This window comes from Oncorhynchus keta, unplaced genomic scaffold, assembly GCF_023373465.1.
Source record: "Oncorhynchus keta strain PuntledgeMale-10-30-2019 unplaced genomic scaffold, Oket_V2 Un_contig_16759_pilon_pilon, whole genome shotgun sequence".
Lineage (NCBI taxonomy): Eukaryota > Metazoa > Chordata > Actinopteri > Salmoniformes > Salmonidae > Oncorhynchus > Oncorhynchus keta.
The window spans coordinates 139,579-165,708 of NW_026280101.1; the positions used below are offsets into that span (position 1 = coordinate 139,579).

A 26,130-nucleotide genomic window follows, 5' to 3' on the forward strand; every position below is an offset into this window, starting at 1 on the left:
GTAGGCCAGTTGAGAACAAGTTCTCATTTACAACTGCGACTTGGCCAAGATAAAGCAAAGTAGTGTGACAAAAACAACGCAGAGTTACACATGGGATAAACAAACGTACAGTCAATGACACAATAGAAAAGTCTATACAGTGTGTGCAAGTGAAGTAAGGTGGTAAAGGCAATAAATAGGCCATAGTGGCAAAGTAATTACAATTTAGCAATTTACACTGGAGTGATATATGTGCAGATGAGGATGTGCAAGTAGAAATACTGGTGTGGAAAAGAGCAGAAAAACTCAAACAAATATGGGGATGAGTAAGGTAGGTGGTTGGATGGGCTATTTACAGATGGACTGTGTACAGCTGCAGAGATCGGTAAGCTGCTCTGACAGTTGACACTTAGAATTAGTGACGGAGATATATCTCCAACTTTAGTGATTTTATTGCAATTTGCTCCAGTCATTGGTAGCAGAGAACTGGAACGAAAGGTAGCCAAAGTAGGTATTGGCTTTGGGGATGACCAGTGAAATATACCTGCTGGAGCATGTGCTACCAGTGAGCTGAGATAAGGCAGAGCTTTACCTAGCAAAGACTTATAGATGACCAGGAGCCATTGGGTTTGTCGACAAATATGTAACGAGGACTAGCCAACGAGAGCATACAGGTTACAGTGGAGGGTAGTATATGGGGCATTGGTGACAACAGATTGCATCCAGTTTGCTGAGTAGAGTGTTGGAGGCTACTTTGTAAATGACATCGCCGAAGTCAAGGATCGGTAGGATAGTCAGTTTTACGAAGGTATGTTTGGCAGCATGAGTGAAGGATGCTTTGTTTTTGCGAAATAGTAAGCCAATTCTAGATTTGTGATTGGGGCGGCAGAGTAGCCTAGTGGTTAGAGCGTTGGACTAGTAACTGAAAGGTTGCAAGTTCAAATCCCCGAGCTGACAAGGTACAAATCTGTCGTTCTGCCCCTGAACAGGCAGTTAACCCACTGTTCCTAGGCCGTCATTGAAAATAAGAATTTGTTCTTAACTGACTTGCCTAGTAAAATAAAGGTAAAATACATTTAAAAAAATTATTGTTGATTAATCTTTGGATTGGAGAAAAATTCAACTTTGGATTGGAGATGCTTAATGCGAGTCTGGAAGTAGAGTTTACAGTCTAACCAGACACCTAGGTATTTGTAGTTGTCCACATATTCTAAGTCAGAGTAGTGACGCTAATCGGGCAGGCGGGTGTGGGCAGCGATCGGTTGAGGAGCATGCATTTAGTTTTACTAGTATTTAAGAGCAGTTGGAGGCCACGGAAGGAGAGTTGTATGGCGTTGGAGCTCATCTGGAGGGTCCAAAGAAGGGCCAGAAGTTTTCAGAATGGTGTCGTCTGCGTAGAGGTGGATCAAATAATCACCTGCAGCAAGAGCAACATCATTGATGTATACAGAGAAAAGAGTCGGCCCCAGAGAGACTGCCAGAGGTCCGGACAACAGGCCATCAGATTTGACACACTGAACTCTACCAGAGAAGTAGTAACCAGGCGAGGCAATCATTAGAGAAAACAAGGCTGTTGAGTCTGCCGATAAGAATACGGTGATTGACAGAGTCGAAAGCCTTGGTCAGGTCGATGAAGACGGCTGCACAATTGTTCTTTTGACCAATCACAGCAGATCATTTTCAGAGCTGATCCGATTGGTCAAAATACCAACATCAGAATTGGATTGCAGGTGTAAACCCAGCCTGTGTCCTGTGTGATTTACAGTAGGTTACATACGGTTACATACAGTGTAAGAGTTTGAAGTGAGGTGTTCTGTCTGTGTAAGCTCTGATTTTACTTTTAATCAATCAATCAACATATTTATCGTCCCAGTTCATTGAAATTAATTGTGCTGATGTTCCAATACACTGCATGGAAAAACCATAAAACATGAATTAACTCTATTTAAAGGGATACTTTGAATTTTTGGCAAATTCTCCAGAGTCAGATGAACTTGTCTATACCATTTTTATGTCTCTGTGTCCAATATGAAGGAAGTTAGTTTCAAGAGCATATGCTAAGTAACGTTAGCGCAATGACTGGAAGTCTATGGATATCTGCTAGCATGCTACTTCCAGTCATTGTGCTAACGCTAGTTAGCAACTTCCTTCAAACTGCACGCAGAGACATAAAAATAGTATCCAGGAGATCATCTGACTTCATTACTAAAATCTCAAAGTATCACTTTAAATCGAGTTGAGAGAACCATTGATAGGGACTCATCACTAAACTTAATTCGTATTTCCTATTCTTTTTCCCCTTGCTCCACTCTCTCTCTCCCTCAGGAGTGGTGCGTGAGTTGGCTACCAAGTCGGACAGCAAGCTTAAGTCTATCTCCACCACCAGGCTCAACCCACAGCATCATCTCTGGTACGAACTGCCCAGATTTATGTTATAATTGCCCTGAATGACTTGCATGTGTCCTGGATATGTTGTCATATCCTCACCATCTCCACTCGATGGTATTGAGCCAAGCCATAGGCCCATCTGTCTCTTACCCCCACGATGACACTGACAAGGCTGTGGTAACTTCTGTCTGGTGTTACTAAACCTCCACATTTTCGAAATTGGGCTCTAAATTAGTGGCTAAACCACATACTAATGTCTTACATGTGTTGGCCTCAAGATGCTAAGAAAGCGCTAACGATGCATTACCTTTTAACTAGAGAGCTGATCCTGCAGGGCCATGTCCTTAGGGGCTTCATCCCAATACCATGAAGTGGCTTCCTCCCCTATGATCTTGGTCCTTAGAGGGTTTATCCCAATTCTGTGAAGTGGCTTCCTCCCCTATGATTTTCTTGTATCCTTGCTCACCTGAAAGGGCTGGAAAGTGAGGACTAGCAGATGGGAAAGGAAACCATTTTTAGTATATGGATTTACCATACACCATTCCCTTGTTTCTGTGGTAATTATGGAACACGCTGTACATTCACTGAGATAATTAATGGCTCAGTTAGTTATTATACTGCCCTTTATTTGTGTAGCTAAAAACCACAGCTACTCAGGGAACAGACTCACTGTTTGAACAGGACCGTAGGATGACTCAGGACTGTTTAATTGTTTATCATGCCTACCATTTCTGTGTAGCTTTTAGAATCACACTATTGTGGGTATAGTTGGAATAACTATTAACACATGGTCCCTTTAAAGTCAACAAGAGACTTAGAAACCACAAAATACTACACAGAATTGGTGTTACCTCTATCTGATCACTTTCGAAAACAAACTCACCCAGGAGGCCATTTTGAAACCATAGACCAAAGTCTTCTTTGTGTCTGTGATACAGATATGAATCAGGAAAAATAGACATATCTCCACACTTTTGAGATCTGCCCCGTCTCAAAAGCACTTAGATTCAGAGTCTGATGTGGTGTATGTGCCTGATGTACAATGTGACATTGTGAATATTAACCTGGTTGTCTCTTATGTAAGCCTTTCCTCTGTCTCCCCAGGCCCCTTGTGTGTGAAGACATGCAGACTGATGTGGAGGATGGCCAGCTACAGTTCTTCTACCTCCTGTCCTTTCTACATCAAGGTACATTAGTGTGTGTGTGTGTGTGTGTGTGTGTGTGTGTGTGTGTGTGTGTGTGTGTGTGTGTGTGTGTGTGTGTGTGTGTGTGTGTGTGTAGACACACATATTTTTCTCAGTTTCCGCCTGAATGACATGCTCAAAGTAAACTCCCTGTTGCTGAGGCCCTGAAGCCAGGATATGTATATAATTGGTACCATTGGAAAGAAAATACTTTGAAGTTGGTAGAAATGTTAAAATAATGTAGGAGAATATAACATAATAGATATGGTAGGAGAAAATACAAAGAAAAACCAACCAGAATTTTGGTTTTTCATAGACTATGCTCTTACAATGGCAAGTATAAGGGCATACTCAGTTCCAGCTCCCAGGATGCAATTCCTATGGCTTCCACATGGTGTCAGCAGTCTATGTTCAAGGTTTCAGGCTTGTAACTTCCAAATCGAATAAGAAATATAAGTTTTAGTACAGGGACACGGTCTTGGAAATTTGTGTTTGCGGGCGCCATGAAGACGAGTTTCACCTGCTAAAATCGGTTTTCTATAGAACATACTTCTTTCCGTAAGAAATATTATAGTTTGATTATATTTTAGGGTGTCTGAGGAGTTGATAGAAACGCATTTTGAGATTTTTGGATTCCTTTCTCTGCATGTTGAATGAGTGGATTACTCAAATCGATGGCGCCAACTAAACTGACCTTTTGGGATATAAAGAAGGATTTTATCTAACAAAACGACACTACATGTTATAGCTGGGACCCTTTGGATGACAAATCAGAGGAAGATTTTCAAGAAGTAAGTGAATATTTTAATCGCTGTTTGTGAATTTATGAAACCTGTGCCGGTGGAAAAATATTTTGATGTGGGGAGCCTTCCTCAAACAATCACATGGCATGCTTTTGCTGTAATGGCTACTGTAAATTGGACAGTGCAGTTAGATTAACAAGAATTTATGCTTTCAATCAATATAAGACACTTGTATGTACCTAAATGTTTAATATCCATAATTTGTATGATTTATTTATTTGAATTGCGCGCCCTCCAGTTTCACCGGAAGTTGTCCAGCTAACGGGACGCCTAGCCCTAAGAAGTAGCATGCTCATTACACATGTGCAACTTGTGCTGGGGATAATTAAAGGCCACTTCTAAAAATGTGCCACAGATGTCTCATGTTTTGAGGGAGCGTGCAATTGGCATGCTGGCTGCAGGAATGGCCACCAGAGCTGTTGCAAGAGAATTTAATGTTAATTTTTGCACCATAAACCGCCTCCAACGTCGTTTTAGAGAATTTGGCAGTACGTCTAACCGGCCTCACAACCGCAGACCACGTGTAACCACGCTACACCAGGACCTCCATATCTGGCTTCTTCACCTGGGGATTGTCTGAGACCAGCCACCTGTACGGCTGATGAAACTGAGGAGTATTTATGTCTGTAATAAAGCCCCCAGTGGGCGGGCCTGGCTCCCCAGTGGGCGGGCCTGGCTCCCCAGTGGGCGGGCCTGGCTCCCCAGTGGGCGGGCCTGGCTCCCCAGTGGGCGGGCCTGGCTCCCCAGTGGGTGGGCCTATGCCCTCCCAGGCCCACACTTGGCTGCGCCCCTGCTCTGTCATGTGAAATCCATAGATTAGGGCCTAACAAATTATATTAATTGACTGATTCCCTTCTATGAACTGTAACTCAGTAAAATCGTTGAAATTGTTTTCATTTTGCGTTTATATTTTTATTTATATTTAATGTTTCTCTTTGTAATTGAGTGTATCTGTGTGTCTCTCCCAGCCTGTGGCTGCAGACTTTGCATCCGTAGCCAAGCATGGCTGCAGGCTATGGGTTGTGCAGGTGAAAAGAATGTTAACTACTGTAATTGTAACATGCACTGACCTGCCTCTGCTGATGAGTTTTAAACTGGGTTTAAACATCAGAAGGATGGAGGATTCATTTTAAACTGGGTTTAAACACCAGGAGGTTAGAGGAATAGAAGGGTTTTAAACTGGGTTTAAACACCAGGAGTTTAGAGGAATAGATGGGTTTTAAACTGGGTTTAAAAACCAGGAGGTTAGAGGAATAGATGGGTTTTAAACTGGGTTTAAACACCAGGAGGTTAGAGGAATAGAAGGGTTTTAAACTGGGTTTAAACATCAGGAGGATGGAGGAATAGATGGGTTTTAAACTGGGTTTAAACATCACTTCGCCACTATTGGCCTATTTATTGCCTTCCCTCCTTACTTCATTTGCACACACTGTATACAGATTTTTCCATTGTGTTATTGACTGTACGATTGTTTTTTTCCATGTGTAACTTGCTTTTGTCACACCACTTTGCTTTATCTTGGCCAGGTCGCAGTTGTAAATGAGAACTTGTTCTCAACTGGCCTACCTGGTAAATATAAAAATTAAGTTGAGTCAGATACAGTGTTGCAGGACTCCAGTTTTGCAGGACTTATTTATCACCCTATACCCCTGGTGATTGATTGTCGACTGATCAAAGCTGGACAGTTCCTTCTTGGTTTAATGGAGTAGATCAACACCGAGAGGAGGAGATGGAGAGGGGGAGAGAGAGGCAGCTGTTTCCCAGTGGGAGTGCCTGGGAGATGAGAGCTCTTTGTCTTATCTCACCACAGTACCGACATCCCACTGATATGGCTTTCCCCGTGTCTGTTAACCAGACGGTAAAACACTTTGAGACGTGCCATTTTTTAATTTTTTTATTTTATCTTTGTTTAACTAGGCAAGTCAGTTAAGAACAAATTCTTATTTTCAATGACGGCCTAGGAACAGTGGGTTAACTGCCTGTTCAGGGGCAGAACGACAGATTTGTACCTTGTCAGCCCGGTTAGATAAATACAATATAATCCAAACTATTTGATGCAAGTATATGGTTATCATTTGTACAGGGGGGAGGGGGTTTAAACATCAGAAGGATGGAGGATTCATTTTAAACTGGGTTTAATGCGCATTTTCTGTGTATTCTATTTGTTCTCTCTGCCAGAAGACCGTGTGACCCCTCTGACAGTGCTGGCCACCCGGGAAACCCTGTACCTGCTCAACGAAGACCACCAATGGAGCAAGAGCTTGCCCCACCCATCAGCCAATGAGAACGGGGGACCCTGCAGTGGGCGGTTCACTGTTCAGGAGACCCAGCCAATCAGCTGTGTCAGCTCTGTCCATCTATGGTCGTCTGACCCGTGCAGAATGGACATCAAGCTTTACGATGAGGTGAGACTGAGGGACACGGGCACACGTTTGTAGCTGGGTACACATTTGTATGTTTTATTAGACATTTTTCAGGATGAAATCTCTTGAGATGCACCATCCGGTTTTCAAGAGTGTCCAGATGAAAACAACAAACAAAAGAACAATACTTAGTAAGAAGAAGAATGTGGGAACTACTGTCTAATAACAATGAAATCTAATTTTATTTGTCACATGCGCCAAATCCAACCGTGAAATGCTTACTTACAAGCCCTTAACCAACAAGGCAGTTATAAGAAAAATAAGAGTTAAGAAAATATTTACTAAATATTATCTAAATAAAATCTATAACACTATAAATACTATACTATCTATAACACTATTGCCTGATTCACGCAAAGGGTGTCTACTTTAAAGAAACTCAAATGTAAAATATATTTAGATTTGTTTAACACTTTTTTTGTTACTACATGATTCCATATGTGTTATTTCATAGTTTTGAGTCTTCACTATTATTCTACAATTTAGAAAATAGTAAAAATAAAGAAAAACCCTTGAATGAGTAGGTGTTTTAACTTTTGACCGGTAGTGTACCAGTAGATATTTACAAATGTCATCACATGGTGATGTTTCTATTAGTTAAAAAAATCAGTTTGATCTTAACATTTGAAAAAGGCCTTTCTTAAATTCAATGTGTGATTGTAATGTCCTGATTTCTATAGGTAAATGATTTTGTCAATTAGGTGTTCCTTTTAATAAATATACACAACACAACAAAACATGTTTTAAGTTGATCCATTTAAAAATAAATGGGTTCTAATGCAGTTGTCTTCTGTTTGGGAGTGGCAGTCCGTTTAGTGATTGACATTGTGCAATGATGTCTTATAATAGCATATAAGAATGAATCTGCAAAGATTATGACATCGAATTCTCAAAGTAAGGTCTTGGTTGTGATTTGAAAGATGTCACTATAGTCTAGGATAGGAAGCAGCAGATGGTTTACTATGGTCTTTCTAATGGATACAGTAAAACAACTCTGTATTGTAACCCAGGCTTATAGTTCGTTGTTTTAAAAAAATATATAATCTATATGCTGTTCAAAAAATCATTCAGAATCTATCCTCAAACCCAGATATTTCAAACAATCAACACTTTCAAGCATTGTTCCATCACTTCCCAAAAAATTGAAATGGTCAGAAACTCATTCTTTGCCGCATGATATAGGTGTGTGTGTACATGTTTCAAGCAGACCACCATAGTCCCTGTGCCCAAGGAAGCGAATGTAACCTGCCTAAATGATTACCGCCCCGTGGCACTCATGTCGGTAGCCATGAAGTGCTTTGAAAGGCTGGTCATGGCTCACATCAACAGCATCCTCCCGGACACGCTAGACCCACTCCAATTCACATACTGCCCCAACAGATCCACAGATGACGCAATCTCAATCACACTCCACACCGCCCCTTCTCACCTGGACAAAAGGAACACCTATGTGAGTGCTGTTCGTTGACTACAGCTCAGCATTCAACACCATAGTGCCCATGAAGCTCATTACTAAGCAAAGGACTCTTGGACTAAACACCTCCCTCTGCAACTGGATCCTGGACTTCCTGACGGGCCGCCACCAGGTGGTAAGAGTAGGAAAACAACACGTCAGCCACGCTGATCCTTAACACTGGGGCCCCTCAGGGGTGTGTACTTAGTCCCCTCCTGTATTCCCTGTTCATCCACGACTGTGTGGCCAAACACGACTCCAACACCATCATTATGTTTGCTGACGACACAACACTGGTAGGCCTGATCACCGACAACGATGAGACGGCCTATAGGCCCTCTCTCAATATGAGCAAGACAAAGGAGCTGATTGTGGACTACAGGAAAAGGCGGGCCGAACATGCCTCGCTCAACATCGACGGGGCTGTAGTGGAGTGGGTCGAGAGTTTCAAGTTCCTTGGTGTCCACATCACCAATGAACTAGCATGATCCAAACATACCAAGACAGTCGTGTAGAGGGCACGACACAACCTTTTTCCCCTCAGGAGACTGAAAAGATTTGGCATGGGTCCCCAGATCCTCAAAAGGTTCTACAGCTGCACCATTGAGAGCATCCTGACCGGTTGCATCACTGCCTGGTATGGCATCTGACCGTAAGGTGCTACAGAACATCACTGGGGCCAAGCTTCCTGCCATCCAGGACCTATATAATAGGCGGTGTCAGAGGAAAGCCCAGAAAATTGTCAGAGACTCCAGTCACCCGAGTTAGAGACTTTTCTCTACTACCGCACGGCAAGCAGTACAGGAGCGCCAAGTCTTTGACCAAAAGGCTCCTCAACAGCTTCTACCCCCAAGCCATTAGACTGCTGAACAATTCACATTGACCCCTCCCTTGTACACTGCCGCTACTTGCTGTTTGTTTGTTACCTATGCATAGTCACTTCACCCCCACCTACATGTACAGATAACCTCGACTAACCTGTACCCCTGCACACTGACTCGGTACCGGTGCCCCTGTATATTGCCTCGTTATTGTTATTCTTATTGTGTTATATTTTCTTCTTCTTGAACTGCACTGTTGGTTAAGGGCTTGTAAGTAAGCATTTCATGGTAAAGTCTACACTTGTTGTATTCGGCGCATGTGGCAAATAAAGTTTGATTTGAGCATATGAGTGTCTGTATGTGTTTCCTGTGCAGATAGTGAAGGAGGAGAAGACGTGGTCGTTGCACTCTGACAGTGCAGAGCTGGTGCAGGGCCTGCTGGTCTGGGTCAGAACACAATGGGAGAACATGTTCGGAGTCAAACTCGCCATCACCAACCTCACCCTACCAGCCTAAGGGAAAACACCCACCCTTCCAACTGTGTGTGGATCTGTCTGTCTTCACTGTCAGACTTGACCCGCAATAGGACAGTATGTTTACCTGGTTTGTAGCCAACTATGATTTCCTCATGTTTGTTCACTTTTACAAAAGCACTGATCTGTTAACGCCTCATCTGAATCCCGTCCATTTTCTAACCCTGCCAGTATAGCCAGCCAGGGAGAGTGCCTTGTGGTGTTGCCAGTCCTGCTACGTTCTAATGCACCTTGAATATGTGAAAGGGGTGAGGGGGAATCGTGTGTTTCTTTCAGTGGGGTGAGGACAGGATAAGGAGGGAGAAAGGGGTAAGCAAAAATGTGAGTTGAGGGGTAATTGTGTGTGTGTGTGTGTGTGTTATCAGGGTAGTTAGTCCATTCCTCTGAAGCTCAGTGGACTGTGACTTCATCAGGAGTCCCGGAACTGGAACAGTGAGTTGTGACATCACACGCTCGGCACAAGGCTCTCTAGCCGTCCCGTGATGCTCCGCTCCGGACACCTCTGACGTGACACCTCTTAGTTATTTTCTTTTTCAGCAGGGTCTTTGATGTCTCTAAACACTGTGATTATGTAAAGGAAAAAGGCAACCGAAGGCCAAAGTAACCCAAGTGAAGAGTTGCAGCCAAGGCAATGAACCGGGACAGTATCTGTGTTCTGTATCCTTGGGAAAAGTGCAGAATACACATGATAGGGAATGTGAAAGGGAAGGGTTCTGACTGACCTGTTTTAAAGTGGGAGATGTTAGTTGGTTTGTGGCTGTCTGTTAAAATGTATAGTCTTATGCTAATACCTCTCTAGTGCAGTTTAACTATATTGTGAATGTAAAGTGAATGCTATTTTTGATGTAGACAGATGAAAAGATGTGTAGAAGTGGACGACAAACAGATGTGTGTAACTTAATTTATTTACCGTCAGCAAATCAATGACAAACTATAGCTTTTTATACTTTAAATAAAAATGCATATCTGTGGTACAAATACATCCTCTTATGACACTGTATTTCCACATGTTTGTCCAACTCTTTCATTTTCACAGTGAGAAAGTTCCAATAGCTACTTTTCCCTCTGTAATCATGTAGTTCCAGAGTTTTTTTTTTTATTGTTCTCACAGTCAGCCCAACGTCAACCACAACCGCAGCAATGCACCCCCCCAATCCCCATCGTCACGCTAATCCTCCAGTCATCCACGTGGCCACACAACTACCAATAATCATCACTTTCTGCCCCATCCAGACCCCCTTGCGGTTCTTCAATGAAACCTTTTGACAATTCCTAAGATTTTATTGTGTAATACAAGAACATTTCCACACCAAGGGACATTTTTCATAGGAGGAATACAAGTTCTGAAAGGTTACACGAAGCTTTGAAATAGATTCATGTGTACTATAGGCTTAACCTTCACACTGATGGTCTGTCTATCTATTCCTGTCATGTCAGGGCTCACAAGAAAGGAAGGAAGCACTTTAAAACCCTCTAGATGTTAAATTATTTCCTTTCAGGGAGAGTTTGGTCAGGACCAAATCTCCAAAGAGAAAGCAGCACAACTGCTAGGAAAAACTCCCTAGGAGGCAACCTAGGAAGAAACCTGGAGAGGAATCGTGCTCAAAAGGGACGGCAGTTCTCTTCAGGCTGGGCCGAGTGGGGAGTTAAGAGTACATGTGGCCATTTATTCCAGAAGTTCAAACGTTCATAGATCACCAGCAGGGTCATATAATAACCATGGTGGCTATAGAGAGGGCAACAGTTCAACAACTGGGGGAGTCAATGTCAGTTGGCTTTTCATGACCAGGTGTTCTGAGATGAGAGAGTGGCCGGTGAATCGGGGTCGGGTCAACAGCAGCAGTCAGGACCGCAGAACAAACTGGATCAGTACGATCAGGTGGACGGGACAGGAACAGCCAGGAGTCGCCAGGCCAGGTAGTCCTGAGGCATGGTCCTCCAGGACGGGAGACATAGAGAGATGGAGGAGAATTAGAGAATGGAATGCTACTAAACACATGGAAACAATACTAGGAGCCTGTCCTATAGCAGCCTCCCACCAGCCTCTTCTGATAGAGAGAGCATGCCTAAGAATAAAGTACATCAGATAAGGCAAGACAGACTGATAGTCCCCTGGCACATAGGCTATTGCAGCATAGATCCTGGGGACTGAGACAGGTCGCAAGACACTGTGACCCCGTCCAATGTTACACCTGGATGGGGCCAATCAGGCAGGATATAACCCAACCCACTTTGCCGAAGCACAGCCCCCACACCCCTGTACACACCGATTCAACATTTTCAAGTGGTTCTTGTTTGCTCAGTTAGTAGAACATGGTGCTTGCAATGCCAGGGTTGTGGATTAAATTCCCATGGGGGACCAGTACGAAAAAAAGTACGAAAACGGATGTACTTGGTACTATAAATCAGTCTGGACAAGTGTCTGCTAAATGACTAAAATGTGTGTCGCAGATGTTTTATTTCACAACTCTACTAATCAACCCACCACATGGCTAATGAAGAACTTTTATTTGATGTCCTGCCCCCCTCCCAAATGGTACATCCGATCTACCTGGCAGGCACATACGTCAAAATGTTAAGGCTTCATTTGTACGGATCAACAGTTGCCCAAAGGAGACACTAATTCAACTGACTGCCTAAAAGACCCAGAGGTGATAGACTGACATTCACGTGGAGATGAAGATGTGGGGACATTTTCTCTGCTTGCGTGAGACGGATTGGGATAGTAGTGTTAAATATCACAACATATACACTTCCTGCAACATTCTTGGGGCCCTTGACACTGCTCTGGCAATGCTACTCAAGCGTTGCCCACCCCTGGGAGAAGACGGCAGTGTCCCAGTCCTGCTGTCACTGCCCCATGCAGGGAGGGGGCTTTCTTCTGTTTGTTTTTCCAGAGTAAAGACCAACAGTTTCTTATTGAGCACTGTGAATGACACCAGAGAGAGTCAACATACCACCTGTAAGTAGTAAATACACCCCCCATGAAAAAATATTGCAGTTAGAGTGCAGTGCAGTTATACTATGCTGCAAATACTGCATTCAAAAAAAAAAAATTACTGCAGTAATTTTGCAATTACTGTGTTTAAAATACCACAGTCGACTGCAGTTACTGCACTTTTACTGCAGTTTCAAAACAACTTTGGAAGGGCTTTGTTGATGGCAACGAGCCCTTCCTGGCTGTGAAGATGGGATGGAACTCTGTTCAGGAAATGTGTTAAAGACCCACTGGGTAAAAGCGGGTTGTATCAACGTATCGACCTACCAAAAAATACATCTAAGTGAAAACCGATTGGATTTGCAAAATGTAATCGCTGTAAAGGGAAATTCCTCCTAACTTATAACATAAATCCAATAACATGCTTTGTTGATTTCATGTGGAATTCACATTAGTTGACAACTCAATCAAATGTAAATCAAAACTAAACATTGAAAACGAAAATGAAAACGAAACATTGAACTGAACATTGAACCCTTAAGAAAAAAGATTGCAGTCAGAATGCAGTACAATGCAGTCTAACTGCAGTATGCTGCAAATACTACGTCCAAAATATCACCGTTTTTTTTACTACAGTACTTTTGTGCAGGATAACTGCAGTTATTCTGCAAGTACTCTATCCAAAATACCTCAGTCGACTCTGCAGTTACTGCAGGGTGGGGAGGGTGTTTTAAAGAGATTCAGTAGGAGTGGATTATGCGTTTGATTATCACACCTATGGCATAATAAACCCGCGGTAGTAAACAACATTAGCGGACCTGTTTTGTCTTGCATGACGCCCACATGTTTGACGTAGGTACTCTGTATTGTTCCAATAAACTCCAGCAGCACTTACCCTATTAAATCTGTCTCCTGTTATTTCAAACAAGGTTTTTGTTTAGCAAATAAGCCTGTGACAGGTTTCAGGGTTTGTGGACGTTACAGTGGGACCGGTCTATTACCATACCATATATGACAAACATCGCATGTTGGCACCACTATGCAAGCTGTTATGTGTGAATTTAATGGTTTTAACAGTGGAGGAATGTGTACACACAGCCCATTTTAATTGTCAGAGCATGTGCGCTGAGACCAGCCAAAATACCAAGCTTGAGTTCAGGCAACAGGTGCTTCGACTCAAGATTGGAATTTTCTATTCTACTTTTATCAAACTCACTTGGGAGGTATGCTTTTGGGTTTAAGATGCTGTAGACATTGAATCACTGGCATCTTGCTATGTATGACACACAATTCACAATCTTATCAATAAGTAGAGGCTGTTGAGGGGAGGACGGCTCGTAATAATGGCTGGAACGGAGCATATGGAATAGCATCAAACACCTGGAAACCATGGAAACCATGTGTTTAATGTATTTGATACCATTCCACTTACTCCGCTCCAGACATTACCACGAGCCCGTCCTCCCCAATGAAGTTGCCACCAACCTCCTGTGCTATCAATAAGGATATTGTTAGTTTTACAAGTGACAGAAATGCATATTCCATTTCCCCAGTAGACTTCCAATACATATTAGACATAGCTACATAACTAGAGTGGACATTCTGTGGCCATCTGGACATAGGCACACAGCTGGGCTGGTGTGGAATCCCACAGCCATTCTCTCACAGTGTTGAGCTGAGAGGCGATCTGGCTCTGGTCCAGCTCTACAACTGTGTGATAGGGGCAGCAGGGGGCATGTTGTTATAGCATACACTTTCTCCCTATCTACACAACCAACAAGACAGGCAGGGAGCAGCTGGGGAAGGGTGGCCTAGTGGTTAGAGCGTTGGACTAGTAACCAAAAGGGTGCAAGTTGAAATCGCCCAGCTGACAAGGTACAAATCTGTCGTTCTGCCCATGAGTTAACCCACTAGGCCGTCATTGAAAATAAGAATTTGGTCTTAACTGCCTTGCCTATAAAGGTTTTTAAAAAATGGGACATAAATTGTGACATATGTATCACCAACTACCTCAAAATAAGTACCTCAAAGTTAAAGCAGATCCTTAACTGCGCCTATTGTGTTTTTTGATTGTAGAGGCTATAAAAGGCTATTTCCTAAATCTCTGGCTTTCTTGAATTAATATGAGAATAGCAATGAAATGATATTTTAAAAAGTGTGAACTTAATTACAGTAAACGGCAAACAGTATCTAGTCAGCTAGTATATCTCACGTTTCAGTTAAGGGCCTCCTAAACGGGGCAGGGTTACGTGGAGGTATGGTAGGAGGAGAAAAAGGATTTCGGGACTCTTCTTTTGTCCTGCATGAATGTGTTTGGGGCCCCGACATGGATGCAGGGGTCACATGGTACCACAAAACACCGAATGGGTTAAAAAAGAGGGGGTTGTAGTTTATGAAAGAGCGGCGGAGGAAAAAGAACAGTTGTTGATAGTTTGGAGAAGCTACGAGGGGAATTAAGGCTGAAAACAAGAAGGACAGTTTTGAGCCTTAAAGGTGAGTTTTTGCGAGGAGACCCATAATCCTGAGACGTTTTTTTTTACCAGGTTCACAAACGCTCAATGTAACTTTACTCGCAGTTTAATTTACTAGTGCCAATGTATTACTTCCACAAGTTGCTGCCTATCAATCCTTGCTCAAAGTTTAACGATACTTGTTTGTCCCCTAAATTACCACCGTTGTGTGCGCGCAGTCAGCGAAGTTACAATCAATCGTGTGATCTTTAGCTTTTCTTGGGCAATTTGACTCCAAGCGCGTAGGTTTGCTACTTTTTGTATTAATTTGTATTAATTTAATCTAAATTCATAATTTACAATGAAGTTTTTTAAATATCGTTTGCTGAGTGTATCAACAACTGTTACGGGCCAATGTTTATGATGGATTTTTCCATCACTTTTTTTTTTTTTTTTTTTTTTTTACCAAACTCCTTCCAGCCATGATGTCAAACTTTGTTTAGAGCTTAATTATCTTGATCATCTTAATCTTAACATCAGCTATTTTTATCAATCGATATATCAACCCCCCGTTAAGCAGTTCATTGTAACACACGTGTAGCCAATTTAGTCGCTAATGAAACGCTTGATGGTGAGTAAACAAGCCTAATCTAAATTCTCCGGCTCATTGGCCTTCTACACAGTCCACTTCATACAGTCACCGTTCTATGAGTGACATAGTGAAGTTCAATGACTGGCGTTTGTAGGTTTATTGGTTGCCATGTGTGACCGACAGCATGCAGTCAGTGGTTTCATGCATGTGCCCTCAGCCTACACCATTGGGCCATCTCTGTTTTTGGTTAGAGGCCAATGAATGTTAACACGCTGTACCTTGACCGGATACCTTCACCACCAGGCCTTCTGCACTGCTCAACTCCCATCCCCCTCTTTACTTCACTGACTTGTAATTAACCACATTCCTTTGCTGGCTCAGTAGCCTAGGATGAGCTTTGGTCCAGATGAGAAGGAGCTAGTCTGTCTTGGTCAGCTGTTGATTTTGAGGACTTGAGAAGTGTTTAGTAGGTTTATTTGCCCTCACACGCTCAACTGTTTTTGTGTGTGAACCTTTCAAATATCACCCACATGTTAGCCTATCAGGTGGCCACCTTTACTGGTCCATTTAGTCTAGTGTTCTCTTGCTGTTTGGGTTTAATTTAAATGCCAGGTCTAGGTTGTCCGGGTTGCCTTTGTGGAAGAAGTTTGCATCGGGTTAGAAGTGATTACATTGGTCTTGGAACCGGTTGCCGATAAATGCTTTATCTGCCTCCCCAATAAACTACACTGAACAATAAAAATATAAAGGCATGAAAAGTGTTGGTTTCATAAGCTGAAATAAGATGCCAGAAATGTTCCATATGCACAAAAACTATTTTTCTTCCAAATGTTCTGCACAAATGTTACATCCCTGTTAGTGAGCATTTCTTCTTTGCCAAGATATGCCACAACTGTCTGATTAAACGGCACGATCATTACACTGGTGCAACTTGTGATGGGGTGGAAAAAGGCCACTAAAATGTGCAGTTTTGTCAACACAATGCTATAGATATTTTGGGGGGGCGGGGGGGGTGCAATTGGTATGCTGACTGCAGGAATATCTACCAGAGCTGTTGCCAGAGAATTGAATGTTAATTTCTCTACCATAGGCCACCTCCGTTTTCAAGAATTTGTCAGTACATCTAACCAGCTTCACAACCGCAGATCATGTGAATGGCGTCATGTTGGCGAGTGGTTTACTGATGTCAACATTGTGAAGAGTGTCCCATGGTGGGGTTATGGTATGTAAAGATACCGTGAAGAGGTATTGAGGCCCATATGCGTCTGTGACCAGCAGATGCATATCTGTATTCCCAGTCATGTGAAATCCATAGACTAGGGCCTAATTTATTTTCAATTGACTGATGTTCTTATGAACTGTAACTCCGTGAGGTCTTTGAAATTGTTGCCTTTATATTTTTGTTCAGTGTAGTTAAAAAAAAAATTAGAACAACACTACCATTCAAAAGTTTGGGGTTACTTAGAAATGTCCTTGTTTTTACAAGAAAAGCAAATGTTTTTGGTCCATTAAAATAACATCAAATTGATCAGAAATATAATGTAGGCATTGTTAATGTTGTAAATGACTATTGTAGCTGGAAACGGCAGATTTAATGGAATATCTACATAGGCGTGCCCATTATCAGCAACCATACCTTTTGTGTTCCATTGGCACATTGTATTAGCTGGCGTTTGTAGGTTTATTGGTTATCATGTGTAACCGACAGTCTAACCCTAACCCTCGTACAACGCTGTGTACTACTTCCTTCACAGAACTGCACAATTAGACACTAATGTACTTGTCCTTTTGCTCAGTTGTGCACCGGAGCCTCCCGCTCCCTCTATTCTGGTTAGAGCCAGTTTGCGTGGTTCTGTGAAGGAAGCGTTGTACGCGATCTTCAGTATCTAGGCAATTTCTCGCATGGAATAGCCTTAATTTCTCAGAACAAGAATAGACTGATGAGTTTCAGAAGACAGGTCTTTGTTTTTGGCCATTTGAGCCTGTAATCAAACCCACATGCTGATGCTCCAGATACTCAACTAGTCTAAAGAAGGCCAGTTTTATTGCTTCTTTAATGAGAACAACAGTTTTCAGCTGTGCTAACATAATTGCCAAAGGGTTTTCTAGTGATCAATTAGCCTTTTAAAATTATAATTGGAACACAGGCGTGATGGTTGCTGATAATGGGCCTCTGTACACCTATGTAGGTATTCCATAAAAAAATCAGCGGCTTCCAGCTACAAAAGTAATTTACAACATTAGCAATGCCTACATTGTATTTCTGATCAATTTGATGTTATTTTAATGAACAAAAATATGCTTTTCTTTCAAAATCGAGAACATTTAAGTGACCCCAAACTTTTGAACAGTAGTGTGTGTTTTATAGGAAATATATTTCTGAATGATGCACCATGCTCCTGCCTTGACAACATGCCTAAACAATGCAGATTACTCTTTGAGTTGAGAACGGCGCTCCTCCCTCACCCCTTTTGCCGTTCACGTCACGGGCCATAGACCGGTGCACAGTGGTTCAGCTTAATCAAACTCCCTGACTGCCCACCTGTTTACATCTCTCTTCACTAGATATCCTAGATGGCCTTTTTGCTGTATAGGATGCCAGTGTTTCTTTGGCCTGGTTTAATATTCTCTCCTGTGTTGGAGGAGCTTAACCGGACACATGGCTTTTACTGACATGAGCAGTGTAGCATGCCTGTTAGCTGTGGGCTAGGTTTCATTGACTAAAGATGAAATTGTACGCATTGGGAAGGTGGTACCCACTGCTTTTCAAAGCCAGAAGGAAGTTCAGAAGAAAGCTGGCTGACCCATTTTCTTGCACAATGCTTAGGCTGCTGGGACAGTGTTTTTTTGTGTTGAAGAGCGGTTTGATTACGTGAACCATTATGTGACATTGGATGTTCTAATTACCTGAGACATTTTAGACAATGGCTAGATAATACCTGTCATCTTCAATGGCTGTTGTGTTCTCAAAGTACACTGTGAAATGGAGAGGATCCAGTATCAGATCACTGAGGAGATTGTCACTGAACATATTCATAGTGTCTCAGAGTAGGAGTGCTAATCTAGGTTCTATTTAGCCTTGTTAAATATGCTGGGTCCATTGCATATCTACTAACAGGAGATCACTTGCACCTGTGTGTTAAAACAAATTTTCTTGCAACCAAAAAGCCAGAAGAATAAACCAGCCGATCTCCTATTGTTACCGTGTCAAGAGTCTGATACCACTACTTCTGCCCCAATGATCTAAAATATTTATTGTAACAATATAGGACTATATTTCCTACAGAACATTTAATCTTTAATGGTATAATTAGAATATTATTTAAAGTTACTTGAAACTACAATGTTTAAACTATAACTGATTAAACTCAATCATGATTGGCTTGATTTAGGTACATTTTAGATGTGAACAGTTCAGGGAGTTTTTCCTTCTCCAAGTATTCACTATACTGTATTAAGACAAGTTGTTACTTTTTCCATTTCATGTGATCTTTAAGAACAAACATTGTCCAGTGAAAATGTGTAGGGTTAATTGCCACAGATTTGCAGTGGTAAACTAGGAAAGACATTGATTCAGTTGTACAGAATGATGGTCAAGTAGGCAATCCAATGGATGGCAGATTGGCGAGATATGCCCTCAGGTAGTGGCACTAGAGCAGAACTTTGTCGTGTCACCTCACCCACATCTATTCTGGGACATTTGAAACCAGAGATGACTAGTGTGGGAAAGAAGGGCTAGTTCTTGTTTCTTGGAACAACTAGAAAGTCAGCAGGGTAAATGGAGGTCTTTGATGAAGATGAGTAATGATGACTGTTGATTTTAGATGAACACTCCTAGACAGGTTCATCATGTTCAATACAGTGCGCGCAATACACACTTTACCATTCATTAATATTTGGTGCAAAATAATCTGAAACAACCAAAAATAAACAGCAAATGCTTCCAAAACATTTCTAAAGTCACAAGCTTGATGTCGTCATTGCGTGCTATTTTTTACCTTTATTTAACTAGGCAAGTCAGTTAAGAACAAATCCTCATTTTCAATGACTGCCTAGGAACAGTGGGTTAACTGCCTGTTCAGGGGCAGAACGACAGATTTCTACCTTGTCAGCTCGGGGATTTGAACTTGCAACCTTCCGGTTACTAGTCCAACGCTCTGACCACTAGGATACCCTGCCGCCCCATGAATATAGGGCTTAATACTTAACCTTTTACTAATTTCATACACATAAGTGCATTTGTCCTAATACTTTTACTCCCCTTAAATGGGGGGGGGGGTACATAGCGCTGCTATGTACAAAAAGTACTGTGATTTCTAAACGGTTCACCCAATAACACCCTCAAAATAAAGCTGACATCTGCTTTTTAACCTTAGTCATTGTATCATTTCATATCCAAAGTGCTGGAGTACAGAGTCAAAACAATCCCACTATCCTGATACTTCTGGAGCTCACTGTGTACACAGTATGCCATTGAAATGTCTGTACACACTTTACTGGGGACAATTTATTTCCTTGCAGAAGCTTCTATCTTGACTTGCCTCCTCATCTGGCATAATTCACTGTCCTGGTAAATACTGTGACTCTACAGGCTGACCCCCTCCAGTCCTTTGTCTTCCTATCCTGCTGCTGCTAAGCTTTCCCATCTGGTCTGCCTTGCTTCTCTGACCCGCACCATCCTCTCTCCACAGTGTGAAGTCCCAGCTTGCTGTGACTTGCCGACCCCAGTCTTTAGAGGTGGTAGTGAGCAGGCTGGGGTTTGGAATGACAGGGCGTTGTAAGAATGTAGGTGGGAACCACAATCCACTAGGGTACCATGTGATACAGTATGGACTGACCTGTGTTAGGTCTTTTTCAACTGTCAAGAATCTATTTTTGTTGGGCCGGTCCACCGGACAGTATACATGGTTCACTAGCAGTTCAGTCTATAAAAATTACCTTTAACTTTATTTTTATTGTGCTTCCAAATGAACAACCTCCTTTTTACATCAGAGCAAACAGCATATTGTGAAACCAGAAACCACACTTGTTAAATCCTTCACAAGGAAACCTATGGCCATAGATCTGAAGCCTGGGTGTGAGACATGGACGTTGCAACACGTTCATCTCGTGGTACTTCTACCACAGTACTCCCACTAGGTCATTATATTCTACCTGGCGCCTGCTCTTCTGGTTCCTATAATAATATTTAACCTGGGAGTGTGTCATCATCCAACCCTCCCTGTGACCTCTTTATATGCATGTATGGCTCATCATTTATGAACCTTGTGGATGGAGTGGTGCCCCCTATTGATCAAATCAAATATTGTTCAAGAGTCATTTTTATGGAGAGTGGGGTTTGGGGTCAATGAGGCCATTTTTAATTAGTCATGTCAGAAAGGGAATGAAAATTCTCTTTCAGGAATAGGAAGTAGCCTTTTCAGTTAACCGTTTTTTTTTTCAATTCATAATTCATGTTCAGGGGTCAATAAGAACTGGTTTAGCAGCATCTGATTTTAAATGCATTTATGGATGTTTTGGTTTAACTGAAGAGCCAGGCTTGGTTGAATCGTGATAAAGAATCAAACATTTCAAGTGGATTTCCAGCAGTATTACAGTAGGGACTTGTAAATAATTTGAGTGGAAGTTTGGACCTCCCCTGTAGTTCACACAGTAACTAAAGGATTAAAAGCTTAATACTAAGTTATGATTGACTGTATTAGTACTTTGTAGTATGGATGGCTTGGTTTTATCTGTACCTCTCCCAGGGTGACGCATCCACACGTGTGTATCGCATGGTGGTTTTCTCTGATCTACAGTCTAGTGTGTCGCTGGATCTGGACAGGAGCTCTAGTGTCTATCGCCGTACAGGAGGCAGCCAGTTCTCTCTGCTGACATCTCTTCACTTGAATGGCATAATTTGTTTACCTTGATGGATGGTGTGTTGACTTGATGTGTGTTTTTAAGAAGTTTACCCTTTTGCTCCTAACACTCGTCCAACCCCACCTCCACAACTGACATGATGATGTGTGTTTTTAAGAAGTTTACCCTCTTGCTCCTAACACTCGTCCAACCCCACCTCCACAACTGACATGATGTGTGTTTTTAAGAAGTTTACCCTCTTGCTCCTAACACTCGTCCAACCCCACCTCCACAACTGACATGATGATGTGTGTTTTTAAGAAGTTTACCCTCTTGCTCCTTCGTCCAACCCCACCTCCACAACTGACATGATGATGTGTGTTTTTAAGAAGTTTACCCTCTTGCTTTGTCCAACCCCACCTCCACAACTGACATGATGATGTGTGTTTTTAAGAAGTTTACCCTCTTGCTCCTAACACTCGTCCAACCCCACCTCCACAACTGACATGATGATGTGTGTTTTTGTTTACCCTCTTTTCGCCCAACCCCACCTCCACAACTGACATGATGTGTGTTTTTAAGAAGTTTACCCTCTTGCTCCTAACACTCGTCCAACCCCACCTCCACAACTGACATGATGATGTGTGTTTTAAGAAGTTTACCCTCTTGCTCCTAACACTCGTCCAACCCCACCTCCACAACTGACATGATGATGTGTGTTTTTAAGAAGTTTACCCTCTTGCTCCTAACACTCGTCCAACCCCACCTCCACAACTGACATGATGATGGAGGTGTTCTTTCTCTCTTTGAAAATGAAACTCTGAAGATGAGCCAGGCGCACCAGAAGCAGCTTTTTCAGGTAAATGTCACACTGAAAATAACATCACCCCCAGAGCTGAGAGGGCTCCTGGCCAGGTGTCTGCTGAGGCCTCATCATGAGCTGGAGCTTCCTGACGCGTCTCCTGGATGAGATCTCCAACCACAGCACGTTCGTGGGGAAGATCTGGCTGACTGTGCTCATCATCTTCCGCATCGTGCTGACGGCCGTGGGGGGCGAGACCATCTACTACGATGAACAGGCTAAGTTCGTCTGCAACACGCAGCAGCCCGGGTGTGAGAACGTCTGCTACGACGCCTTCGCTCCTCTCTCACACGTCCGCTTCTGGATCTTCCAGGTGAGACTGAGTCAAGCAGATGTAAATGTTTTCTCAGGGTAGGGTGAAGTAACTATAAGGTGTGTGTGTGTAGCCATAACAGATGGGATGTATAACCCTTTGACACAAACAAACCATTAACTACTTATGTACTTGTAAGCAATCGCTCAGGGACTGTGAATTCCCTGTCTACCATCCACTCCCTCCCTCTCTCCTCCAGGTGATCCTGATCACCACCCCTACCATCATGTACTTGGGCTTTGCCATGCACAAGATCGCCCGCATGGACGATGTTGAGTACCGGCCTCTTCATCGTGCCGGGAAGAAGAGAATGCCCATCGTGACCCGGGGGGCACAGCGGGACTACGAGGAGGCAGAGGACAACGGAGAGGAGGACCCCATGATCACTGAGGAGATCGAGGTGGAGAAGGACAAAGAGAAGGTGACAGAAGGTAGGGTGAGGCACAGCTTCTCCTCAAACTGTCTCTTTGCATTCACACTGGTTATGAAGTTGTCACCAGGGAAATTACTTTTTATTTGACTTTAAAGCTGTGTGGATCACACCTGTCCCTTTACTGTGACTTGCCCTGTGGCTTGCTGTCAGTGAGTTAGTTTCTCTGCCTCGTCTCCAGGCTCTGTGAAGAAGCACGACGGTCGGCGGCGCATCGTGCGTGACGGCCTGATGAAGGTGTACGTGTGTTCGCTGATCTCACGCATCGCCTTCGAGGTGGCCTTCCTGTTAGGCCAGTATGTCCTCTATGGCTTCGAGGTGGCGCCCTTCTACGTGTGCACGCGCTCTCCCTGTCCGCATACGGTGGACTGCTTCGTCTCGCGGCCCACCGAGAAGACCATCTTCCTCCTGGTCATGTACGTGGTTTCTCTCCTCTGCACCACACTCACCCTCCTGGAGATTCTCCATCTCGGTGTCGGCGGAGTCCGCGACACCCTCCGCGGGCGTGCCAGACGCCACCCCATCCCAGCTCTTCCCCCCGTGGCCCGGGGGTCCCTCTGCAGTTCCCGCCATGGACCCACTGCCCCGCCAGGGTACCACACGGTCCTGGGGAAGAAGGACCCGGCTGGCAAGCTGAAGGCAGAGTTCAGAGATCCGTTGGCGGGGGACTATGGGAGGGAGAGCCTGGGGAACGAGGCGTCCAGCAGAGACCTGGAGAGGCTGAGGAAGCACCTGAAGATGGCCCAGCAGCACCTGGACTTGGCCTACCAGAACGAGGAGGGCCAGGGGTCCCCGTCACGGAGCAGCAGTCCTGAGAACAACACCACGGCTGCAGAGCAGAACAAACTCAACTTGGCTCAGGAGAAACAGGCGGCGGCCAGAGAGAAAGGTAAGGATGTCAAATAGTATCTGACTGCTGAACGGGTCAAAATGAAGGTTTCTAGCTTTATCAGTCCTATGAAAAGAGCGATTGAAGAAGGCGCCATATGTATTTTTCAGATATTGTGTTTATTTGAACCTGTTCCAGGTGCCTTAAGCCATTTTGAATGACTGTACAGAATGACATTACCCCATATAACCCCACAGGACTGTTTGTTCCCATGAAGTAGGAGAGAACCTAGAGATCCCTCTATTCCCTGTCTAACATGTTGTTCCCCCAGGAGTACATGCCTGAATCCTGCTTAATGCTCGACTGCCTGCCTGCTTTCTCTTCCCAACTGGCCCTCCACGGATGGGGAAGCACATGGGAACACAGCCAGACAGCGGAGAGACTGAAGAGTGTGGATGTGTGAGGGATGGATGGCCTTGCAGTATTAAGGGCCAGGGACAACTTAAATGTAAAGCTGCCCAAGCTTCCGTAAAGCTACAGTACAAATCTCCTTAGCGTCTGACTCGTTCAACTTGAGTGCCTCCAAATACTTTGGTCTCAAGTTTCAGCTTGCCCAAACCCCACACCCTACTTTGGCAGTGCCTATCGCTGAAGCACAGCCTTCTAGATGTAGTTGACACCCTGTTTTGGTTTGTCCATTTTTTTGTTTAATTTTTTTTTCGCAGTCATTCTTTTCCAAAGTGTTCTCCAGTCAGTTTCTGTAGTCTGTCAGGTGACTGGGTCTCATCCAGTTTAAGCTTTAATTTACCCCCCTCCTCTCTATTGACAAAGTTTACTAGTCGGTCCAATTTTAAGAGCGAGGCTCAACAAAGTCTTAAAAGCATTTACTGCACATGTTGTTATGCCAGGGCTTGTTGTTGCTGGATACAGAGTGAACCGCAGTGAACACTTGCCTGCAGGGGATGTCCTTTTGCACAGACATTAACAGGATGTTCGTGTGTCCATGTATGTGTGTTGTGTACAAGGTGGTGGGAGGTTTTCTGAAAGTGCAGTTCTTTAGCGAACACTTAACTTAATCTTGGACGTTAACTGCACTGCTTTTTTTCAGAGGATTAGTAATTAAAAATGAATTGTTTTGACATTCCATGAGACTCCTCATTGTTAAAGCCTTGTATATTAGTCATTCCAACAAATTGGCCAAATGTGATAAATACCTGGGAAATGCTTGAATCCTGTGACTATAAATGTTTTTCCATGCTGTTGAAACACTCCTGTAGTCCTCCTGTACCTGTCATTTTGCTCCTGTCCTGGTTCCTTTTGTTCATGCTAGTCGGTGAGTTGTTTTGTTTAAACTTTGTTTGTACTGGAATTCCAAGGAGGCAAATGCACCAACATTTGCTTATCTGTCATAATGTGATGGTTCTTAGAAATGGTTGAGCTGGAAACGATCGTGTCGTGCGCTGTGTTCATTTCATTTTTCCTTTCGTTTTTTTAATTCGGTACAAAAATAACGTTCTATTTTTTTTCAATATTTGTAGTATTTTTGTTACATTGTTTTGTAGTTTTTGTAACTGTAGAGTTAAGTTTCATAGAAAAACATGAATAAATATATTTGAACAGAATGACTTTGCAATGTCTTTGTTTGGAATGATTACTTCACTGTAGACCTCGGTACTTCTTCTAAAACGCCTTCATTGGAGTCTGCATTGCCCTCTTGTGGCAAGAAGGAAGAACACACTGCACACCCATTTCAGTTTCTTAAATTATTTTGATTAAGAGAGATATGTTATTGTTATGCAGTCATTATCCAGAGGAAAGACTTCAGAGTATGACCTTGTGGGTGACTGGAAGTTACAATGTATTTGAACACAGTCTGTGTTTCGCGGTAAGGGCCGCTTTGTTCTTGAAACCATTTCTGAGGTATTTTTCCTTCGTGTTAAGGTTTTCTTTAATACACATAAGTGTGTGTATTTAGTGTCGGAGGTGTGAGGAGATTTCAGCAGAGTAGAAGTATTAGACAAAACACCAGGGCCAGATAAGACACGATTGAAAGAGGTGTTGTCTGAAATGGAGCGGTGTACAGGCTCTAAGTGCAGGAAATGTGGTTCTCACCTAGCTATCTTCAGATGAATGCACTATAAGTCACTCCTGATAGGAGAGTCTGCTGAATGACTCAAACTTAAACAGATATTGGGCTCAGTTATTGAAAATCAACCACAGTTTGAAATAATGTATTATAACTGTTTATATAAACGACTCATGAACCCTTTGCAACCCCCTTAGAAGATACA

At 43.1% G+C, this 26,130-nt stretch overlaps 2 protein-coding genes and 1 long non-coding RNA gene across 8 annotated transcripts in view; 2 read left to right on the forward strand and 1 right to left on the reverse strand.

Annotated features, from left to right (window-relative positions):
• LOC118363210 (serine/threonine-protein kinase 11-interacting protein-like) overlaps positions 1-10,584 on the forward strand; it is a 45,096-nt gene extending 34,512 nt beyond the window's left edge. For all 5 annotated transcript variants that reach the window (XM_052503067.1, XM_052503066.1, XM_052503065.1 and 2 more), the window contains 4 exons: positions 2,305-2,389; positions 3,472-3,554; positions 6,533-6,759; positions 9,427-10,584. In XM_052503067.1, coding sequence (XP_052359027.1) covers positions 2,305-2,389; positions 3,472-3,554; positions 6,533-6,759; positions 9,427-9,567 — 536 coding nt within the window. In that variant the 3' untranslated portion in view covers positions 9,568-10,584. The remainder of the gene's footprint in view (positions 1-2,304; positions 2,390-3,471; positions 3,555-6,532; positions 6,760-9,426) is intronic.
• A 4,220-nt stretch (positions 10,585-14,804) lies between these two features.
• Positions 14,805-25,461, forward strand: LOC118363901 (gap junction gamma-1 protein-like). Its single transcript, XM_035745196.2, has 5 exons — positions 14,805-15,015; positions 22,299-22,580; positions 22,780-23,011; positions 23,192-23,899; positions 24,171-25,461. Exons 2-5 carry the CDS (start codon positions 22,341-22,343, stop codon positions 24,182-24,184), a joined length of 1,194 nt encoding a protein of 397 aa, XP_035601089.1. The 5' UTR covers positions 14,805-15,015; positions 22,299-22,340; the 3' UTR covers positions 24,185-25,461.
• Positions 16,562-22,290, reverse strand: LOC127919467 (uncharacterized). 2 transcript variants are annotated; one of them, XR_008103054.1, is made up of 3 exons: positions 22,099-22,290; positions 21,826-21,898; positions 16,562-21,622 (listed from the first exon to the last, which is right to left on the reverse strand). It is a non-coding gene; the product is annotated as an uncharacterized LOC127919467 (long non-coding RNA). The 2 variants fall into 2 exon arrangements; XR_008103055.1 differs by having other exon boundaries at positions 16,562-21,692.
• Positions 25,462-26,130: the final 669 nt, after the last annotated feature.